The 9,553-nt window shown below is 36.4% G+C and overlaps 1 protein-coding gene across 1 annotated transcript; it reads right to left on the minus strand.

The window, feature by feature from the left end:
- Positions 1-506: 506 nt before the first annotated feature.
- On the minus strand, positions 507-8,491 carry LOC111083921 (the record flags this gene model as incomplete). The annotated part of the gene is made up of 2 exons (XM_022380659.1): positions 8,321-8,491; positions 507-1,040 (listed from the first exon to the last, which is right to left on the minus strand). A coding segment is annotated over exon 2 (516 nt), but the record flags the coding sequence as incomplete, so codon positions are not given.
- Between the last annotated feature and the right edge of the window lie 1,062 nt (positions 8,492-9,553).

A 9,553-nucleotide genomic window follows, 5' to 3' on the forward strand; every position in this document is an offset into this window, starting at 1 on the left:
CGATTCGTTTGGTACCATTTAGAAGTCGGTGCAACCAGCAGTTTAGGACGAGTTATGTGACACACACACACACACACTGAATCTTATTATATAGATGTGTTATAAGATCTTAAGTGTCGTAAAATTATGTTATAAAAACAACTATATGTAGCATGAAACTAAATTATAAGAATCTATGTAAATAATGAATCTTTTAGAAGAAATATAAATAACAGAAAATATATCATGAACACTGCCACAAGTAAAGTATTGTATCATAAGTACTGGTATAAATACTTCAAATGATATTATAAATATAAATAACATTCATTTGTAAACTGATCTATATAAGTAATACAAAAGTTGTCTTAATACGATAAAAACTGAAACCAAATAACGAAAAATGGAGAGGTCAATGATTAATAGGAAGAACCGTGTTACTATAGTAACAAATGATAAGGTTACGTGCAATCACTAAAACGAAATATCTTAGACGTTAAAACAACAAGAAGATAACAAGCGTTTACCATGCGGTATTCCCAATCATCTCTGGAAGAGTATGCTGACACGGCTGATCTGATTGGTCCCTGATAAGATCTTACGCTTTTGTCTTTGCTACGATTGGATGACTGTGAGGTTAACGGCCTGCGTCTGCTATTGAGACTTGTGTTGCTATTGGCTGAAGAAACAACATTTCCTTCTTCATTACTAGTAACTGCACTTTGGATTGGTTGAAGAAGTTTTGACTTGTTTTTGTCCAAAGAATTAGAGACGATCACTTTGCTTTCCTGGTTTTTCGATTTATCCACGACTTTACCAGCATTTTGAACTGCTTTCTTAGAAACATTACTGTCCTTTGTCAGTTCGACTGGCTCATTCTTGAGGGTTTTATTTTCGTCATTGTTGATTAAATTACTTTGATTTTTGTCACCGTATTTTTCTGACGACTGGTTAGAAAAATCGTTATCTTCATCAATAGAGGGCACTGACGTCTCTTGTAAAGGTTCGGTATTAAACCTGGCAACACTAGAACTGGCGCCCATTCTTCTTCACGTGAAGACCTAAAAAATTCAAAGATGAAACAATTAGTTAACTTTCATGTAAAAAAAGACATAAAAGAAGAACGGTCAGTAATCTTTAACATATAAGATATTAAAATATCATCCAGAACCTTGGATAACACGTAAACAACCAACCACGCAGATGGTGTATTGTCAATCATTTTATAGGTCAATTCTATCACATCAAGTTTAACGGTGACCTAGACTGACCAGTTTCTGTAACATTTTTTCAACCAAACAGTTCGATATGTGCTATAAAATATTTAAGCTTCAGTTATTCGAAGTAAACTGATTTAATTTTTATATGTTAAAAATTTGTTTGAATACATGCACTTAAACCAAAAGTTTCAAAATTAGGCCTAAGCAGAGTAGGGCTGAGCTAGCCTAAAAATTAGACGGAAAACTGTTTAGAAAATGTTAACTGATCATCTATTACCAACCTTATTAGCTGAAATGTAATCAATTTCAATTCTTGTATTCAAATATCTAGTTCAATGTGACTATATTGTATTAGTTAAGTTTCTGATTATTATACCAGCCATCTCACTTTTCAACTATTCTACCTAAAGTATTGTGAAAAACACCGTTTTATAATCTATAAAGTATACCTATATTTTAACATACCTAAATTACGCAATGACCATTGTAACAACCTTATGCGAAAGACAAAGAGGCCAATTCTGTACCACAAATCTCGACAAACTGCTCACACATCCTCCACGGTATATGGACGCCGGATTCCAAGACGAGCACAGAAATACTATTGTCGTTGCAAAGGGGGGATTCGCAGGGATGCAGTAGAATGGGATTGCTGAGATTCTGGTTTCTTCTGCCATCTTTCTCATGAAAACAGCCACTGATTTCCAGATGTGGCTGGAAGTTTGTAAATTTTTTGCTTATGAGCCTTTTAATTTCAAATCCTTGTTTATTATCTTGTTAGAGGTAACAAAGGTTATGTTGAGCTTTTTCGTGATCACATTTCTTTTGGGTCGAAGGGTTCATCTTCGTAACCCGAACCTTTACTTTTTAGAGAAGAGCGTTGCTCCGAATTGGCTTGAAATGTGGTTTCAAAGCTCGTTGGTGTAGTAATAAACGCTTTGTTTTTCATGATATTCTTCCTCTTTCACATAGAAGAGTCCCTTCTTCGAACTGTTGTCTTCTTTGGCTTTACCTTGTTTAATTACTCTCTATCCACAAGTCTGCCCTTGGGATATTGCGCTAACAAATGATCGGAGATTCGCTGTAAACAGATGTATATGTGCAGGGGCGTTCCAAGCTTTTTGTAGGGTGAGTGGAAGTCACCCATAGCAGCCCAGGAGTCTGAGACCAACTAGAACCTCGACTGGATCGAGGAGCAGACCATCTTCCATGAAGCTACAGCTTACTGAAGAGTGAGAAGGCGGAACTAAAGCACTTGAAACCTGCTTTCTGCAATTCTGTGCTTTATTTGTCGAAAAGAAAATCCTAACAACACTTATTGAACGAGACAAGGCTTAGGATATAACTTTGCAATTTCCCGATACAGGTCGATAACGTTGCTTATAACTTGCTCGTACTGTTTGAAACTATTGATGAAGAGAAAGTTTTTCAATTAAACTAAAAACTCCTCTATGTGAAATGGTATGTAGACATTATTCCTGTAAACTTTTTTGTTATTGTTGATAGAGCAATTTATTTAAAATAATGATCTATCGAAACGAAACTGAAAAACAACCAACAACCATTATTAATTATTGGAAAATAACGATTTCTTTTCGTAGCTAATAAAGTTTATACTTCAGAGTTTATTTCTCTCTCTCCTAGCTCGCCCACTTTGGTTTCGTTTACCTAATTAAAACTGTCTTTTTTTAGAGAGGTTGTGTTACATCTGCTGTGAAAGTTTAGGCATCAATTTTAAAATATTATCGTAATTTGTTATGTATCGGTGGTCACGCAGCTATAATTTGATAAATGAGTAGCATATTTCCATAGAAAAGTACCGTATTTTTCCACGTGTCTGCGGTTTACAAATGTTCAACAGATGCTCTCTGTTTGTGTGTACATGTTGAAATGATACATAAAAAGGTTATACTCATCAGGTGTCACTATATTAGTTCAAGACAAATTAATTGATATAAACGCCCATTTGGGCAACCGGGACGGCATGCTTTATGAAATGGGGATTTAGAACGAATCCTTCCCTCCTGGAACTCCCCTGAGGTGCTGAATATGTCGACCGTGGCGCCACGTCTGAATCTGCTATTATTTGCTTATTGAATTTCGCTCAAAGATACTGTAAGGCTATCTGCACTAGCCGTCCCTAATTTTGAAGTGACAGACTAGAGAAAGGGTAGATAGTTACCACAAACTGTTGCGCTACTCTTTACCAACGAAAAGTGAGATTGACTTTAGCGTTATAACGTCCCCACGGCTAAAAGGGCAAACATGTTCGGTGACGGGATTCGATCTCAGGACCCCCCAAGTTCCAAGTCGAGCGCCCCCAATCATCAGGCCTTCGAAACTTCGACGCCACACAACTAAAGTACAGTATATAAATCTCTCTTATAAAAGATGGTAATGAAATTGGTTTTATCGTGCTAGCTAGGGCACACAGACTCAAAATGTTCCTCGTAAAACCTTAATGCGAAATAACTTGTAACCAAAATTAATGGCTGATTTTACTGCTTCTTGTGAGTACTTGGATAAATGTGTAACATTGTCAGACCGAGCTATCTGCGACTAAACCTGCAGTTCGTTGTGAAGAAATTTTACCCTGAACCCCTACTAATAGCACGCAATATTCCTCTGGGAGCAGCAATCCATAGAGAAACATCTAAAAGTTGTTAGGTCTACGTGTGCGACAACCTGACTAGACTCAACATTAACAATGCTGTAATTTCATTTACGTTAAAGTTGTTTAGCCTAAGTTTGTTTATACCTGCAATTAAAGCAAGACTTGATTATTGGTTTGATCTCTCAGTAAATTTATATAGAACGAAACTGAAACTTAAACTACATGTAATACTTTCAAACATTCCTTGCAGGACTCACAAGTGACATCAGTATGACATATTTAGTACGAGACTGAAACTTAAACTACATGTAATATTTTCAAACATTTATTGCAGGACTCACAAGTGACATCAGTATGACATATTCAGTACGAGACTGAAACTTAAACTACATGTAATACTTTCAAACATTCCTTGCAGGACTCACAAGTGACGTCAGTATGACATATTCAGTACGAGACTGAAACTTAAACTACATGTAATACTTTCAAACATTCCTTGCAGGACTCACAAGTGACGTCAGTATGACGTATTTAGTCGAACGCCATTTGTACTAACCAAATTGAAAATCAATCAATAGCGCATATTTTTAGAAGGATATGTATATCATATAATTTTACTCTGTGTTTTGTTGAAAACAATATGTTAATATCAGTTTTTGAACAATAAGCTGTTTTCAGCATTATTTCATACAAGCGTGTAGCCCGTCAAAAATAACGGGGCAAGTACTACCACCCCCACCCCATAGTATACCCTAACCTCATATTTCATAGCTAACTGAAATAAATAAATTTTGCGAAATCAAGTTTGACCAATAAAGAGGCAGGAAAGTGCAGTCGAGACAGTCAAACGTCGGTACGTTCCTTTGTGAGCCAATCAAAATTAAGATCATTCATGAAATGGATTTGTGGAATATTCATAGGATAATTATTGGTAAAAAAATAGTTAGATTAACAATTTCTAATGTATAGAAAAGCCAGTGCGTTTTGGTAACACTACGTTCCTACAATGGCTTTTATGTCATGTTGCTCAGCAGCAAAAGTATAACCTAATATTGTTGTTAGTCTATGTACTGAAAGTATAAAATGAAATGTATAAACAACAAAACTGGATAAAAATTTGTTAATTTCTGAATTTAGTCTCCGTTGATTAAAGAGGTTTGTTTTTTATTAAAAAACGTTGGTGGTATAACAGAAAATAGCTTAGTTCAGAAACGATTTAAGTTTAAAATTGAATCAATATTTTTACTTTCATGTTAAATTTTATGCACTTGGCTCTAGGCTAGGTAATCCCACACTACGTCTTTACTTTAGGCTTATTATACCAACACTCACTACACTTATAAGGTAATGGGCAGACTACTCTATCTGGATAAATGCATTTTGGTATTTATGACTCCTCTTATTTCAAGACATCAAGCGTGACGTGACACACGCTGGCTTTTATATAGGTTAGATTTGACTATAGAACATAATAATAAAAATACTTAAGCAAAAAACCGAAGCCACGTTATTTAAATATAAAAACAAATTAAGGGTGTAAAATTAAATTTAAATAAAATGTCCCTTGCGAAACACAGATATTACTAGTTCACAAGTTCAGCATTGACCAAATTAGTAAGTAAAAACAACTAATTTTAAAAACAACATTATGATAACTGTGTAGGTTAGGCAGAAAATGATCAGAAGTTATTAAAGTTTTTTTTCATTTACATTAATATTTGAAATAGAGTTTTGTCTGACTGTCCTGCTTCACTGGTCAGCTAGGAATGTATTTCCCACCCTCCCTCCTCTTATCGTACAACTTCACTGAGCACTGGTCAACTAGTAAGGTCCCTCTCCCTCCTCCATCCTTTAACAGTATCACTTAATTAATGGCGCACGGGTTAGATATGGAAGTTTCACCCTCCTCTGACCTCCCCACTTTACTGAGCACTGGTCAGCTAGGAATGCCCCTCCCTTCCTCTGAAAACTCTACTTCACTGTGAGAAATGAAAGCCATGTTGACAATCACTGATGGCCAGGTGGTTAGGGCGCTCGACTCGAAATCTAAGAGTCGCGAGGTCGAATCCCCGTCCCACCAAACATGCTCGCCCTTTCAGCCGTGGGAGCAGTACAATATGATGGTCAATCCCACTATTCGTTGATAAAAGAGTAGCCCAAGAGTTGGCGGTGGGTGGTGATCACTAGCTGTCTTCCCTCTAGTCTTACATTGCTAACTTAGGGACGGATAGCGCAGATAGCCCTTGTGTAGCTTTGCGCGAAATTCAAAACAAACAAACAAACAATCACTGACTTTATAATGCTAGCTACGAAATTGACACTGTGCCATAAATATGGGAACTATTTCAAACGCTCTATGAAGTAAAGGCAAATTCTGGTGATTTATATTTAAAACACTGTCACCCTTTCAGTCGCGGGAACGTTATAATGTGATGGTCAGTTCCATCATTCGTTTGTAAAGAGTAGCCCAAGGGTTGGCGTTGGGTGGTGTGGTCTAGCTGCCTTCCCTCTAGCATCTCATCTTCAAATTAGGAGTGGCTTCAGTAGCATTGCAAGAAATTAAACAAACAAAACAGAAACAGTCTGTTGTATACCGACATTGAATATTTCATCTCATGCATTGATGTCCTCTGTGATGAAGCTTTGCTTGCCAGCGTCAGGAACAATCAACAAAACTATACAATAGATACTTGACGGACATGAAGAGGAACATAGAGGGATGGAAAATGATTATATAAGTGAGAGAAGAAATAGACTTACAATATCAGTTTCCTTGCTCTTCGAATGTTTATCATTTTTCATTTCTATCGCACTTCAGACAAAATCCCGTTATCCCCCAGTTAAAATTGGAACGGCCTTATCTCAATTATTGAAGACTGGTTGGTAAACATCTGTTGAAAAAGCACGTATCAAAACCAGTTAAATTATATACGTTCTTGCTCTAGTGTTCCGCTACCAGGTGGACTTTAAAGACTGTTTGTTTGTTTGTTTTGAAGTTAAGCACAAAGCTACACAACGGGCTATCTGCGCTCTGCCCACCACGGGTATCTAGCGTTGTAAGTCCGCAGACATACCGCTGTGCCACTGGGGAGGGGGGGGGGGGCATACTTTCAAGAGGTTTAGTCGATAGTCAGCGAATGATTGTACTTGCCTAAGGTTACGAAGAAACTAGAAACTAAGGGTCTTGTATAATCTTAATTGGTTGTCGCGAGGTCCTTCACCAGCCGGGAGAAAAGAAACTTAATAAACGTAGTTCCAATGAACTCCTACAGGTGTATACAGATTCACGGATATATTTAGCTTCTTAAATCGACTGGATCAATGAATGTATGTGAGCAAAAACTATAGAATCCTGCTCGTCATTTGAGGCTCACAAGATTAAACACACCACCGTAAAAGATACAGTTTAGATATATTTGTGTAATAAAGGTTTGGACTGTCAGTCAGTCGCTTTGGTTTGAAAGAAACAAATACTCGTTTTGATTATGTATGTACATACGTCACGTCTTGCATATAAATATGTATATATACATAAATATATATATAACTGTGTGCTTAGACGGTTTCTATAGTAACCTACAACATGCATCATAAACGTAAGGATCATTCCAACGTTACGTCAATGCTATATATGTTTTTAAACAATGTATTTTGTAGTTTTAGTTAATATAATTACGCGCTGATATGACACTCTGCATTTTCAAATCGAAAATCATGACTTACATTTGGAAAATGTCGAAGAGAAATAACTTGGCAAAGAGAAATCATTAGGTCATAAACCAGCCATTCTCAACTTTGACCATTGTTACATTATTATCTTGAACTTTATTACAGCATAGCCTTGACCTCTGTGTTATCGTGATTTTGATCTATGTAAAGAACAGAACTAAATATTTGAAACGAAACATTTCCGTTAAACTTGCTATTTCCACCTTTCGAACTCAAGTTAGAAATATTAGCGAAGGTAATGGATGACTAAACACACAAACATATAATAACGCTGTTCGGGTTTAACCTAAGTAAAAAAGAAAAGAAAAAAAAACGTCCTAAATAATCAATACTTCATTCTTCTAGATGTAAAGAGTTAATGTTTCAACCAATAGTTATCAACCTTTCAATTATAAACGTACACAACAATATGTCTATAGGCACCATCGTTTCATACAACAACAACAACAAAATAATTCAAATTTTACCTCCATCAAACGAAAATGAAAAGCTGAATAAAATAACAAAATTATGCGTTTGTCAACATACACTTTGTACCAAGCACACGCGCGTCACCGCAGAGAAAACTCTTTTTTTGTCGACAGAATAACAAACAATCAGCGACAACTACATGTTCCAAATACAGAAATGAAACTATACACGACTAAGCATGAAGTTGGCTCTTTTTATTCCATTGTATAGCTTTGTGCTAAATTACAAACAAACTCTAGCAAAGAAAACAGCTTCCTCTGTATAGTTTAGTGAATTTACTAAAACACTAACAACAAAATAAACTTACTAGTTTTATTAAGCAGTGTTAGTCCGCATCTGTGCGAGTTCTGTCTGGCATTTTCAATATCTGTTTCCTTTATCTGTATGTGTTAACAAGTTTGAAGTCTACCTAAAACAGACAACTAACATGTTTTAATTTCATGTGAACGAACGGAGAGTTTGAAACAACTGCTGTCCTTTCCAATCTGTAAACTCTGTAACACTTCCTCACGCAACACGGAAATAAGTACACGTTTAGGTAAGGTTTTTCCTTTCACACTATACTCTGGCGCCCTCTATTGGTAAAAAACAAATGTAATACCTCGTCCTTACATTAATATTAAAATTATTGTTTATTTGTAGATATAATAATTACTCGTGAAGAAGCAATAACTATAAGATGTGCTTTAACCATCACAAAAGAGGAATAAACGCATGTCCTTAATTGATGGACATAATAATGTTTATATTTCGTAAAACGGGGTGATTAGGGACAACATCTACTTGATTTGTTAGTTTTAGCCCCCCAGTGGTATGTCTCGAACTTACGTCGCTAGAATCCGGGTTTCGATACCCGAGGTGGGCAGAGCACAGATATCCCATTGTGCAGCTTTGTGCTTAATTACAAACAAACAATTGTTAGTTTTAGCGCAAAGCTACACAATCGGCTCTTATGTTCTTTATCCGTCGCGGGGGAATCGATCCCCGGATTTTAGCAGTGTAAGTCCGTAAATGTACTGCTAACCCACCAGGATATACTTCACTATAAAATTGAAATGATTTTAACCGTAGTGTCTGAGCTTCCAGTGAAACACAACGTTATTTCCATTGATGATAAAGTTTCTTTTTTTATCATATCTGATATAACTTCACACCTGTTTAACCTCTCTTCAAAACCATTGGTGCCTGATAGATATGTTTCGTTCATTATTCTGAAATGTACATGAGACATGTTCATTTTGTAAACTTTTGGTTGTCTCTATAAACCCCGGTGTGTTGGAGAAACAGGGACAACATGCACTTATTAATGTTCGTCCCCACAGTGGGGTGATTAGGGACACTTAATAATTAGAAGAAAAATATACTGGGCCATACGATGTTCCCCTGAGATCCTTTTGAGCTACCCTGAACTCTATCGTGTTCCCGTGAGATCACTGGTTTAATATCAAAATGCTGATACTCAATGCCCATACCTGTTTCAATCAGCTCCATCGCCCATGAACGGTCGTGAATATATACTCGTGAGGCTGACCTCACCTGT

Source organism: Limulus polyphemus, unplaced genomic scaffold, assembly GCF_000517525.1.
Source record: "Limulus polyphemus unplaced genomic scaffold, Limulus_polyphemus-2.1.2 Scaffold12125, whole genome shotgun sequence".
Classification (NCBI taxonomy): domain Eukaryota; kingdom Metazoa; phylum Arthropoda; class Merostomata; order Xiphosura; family Limulidae; genus Limulus; species Limulus polyphemus.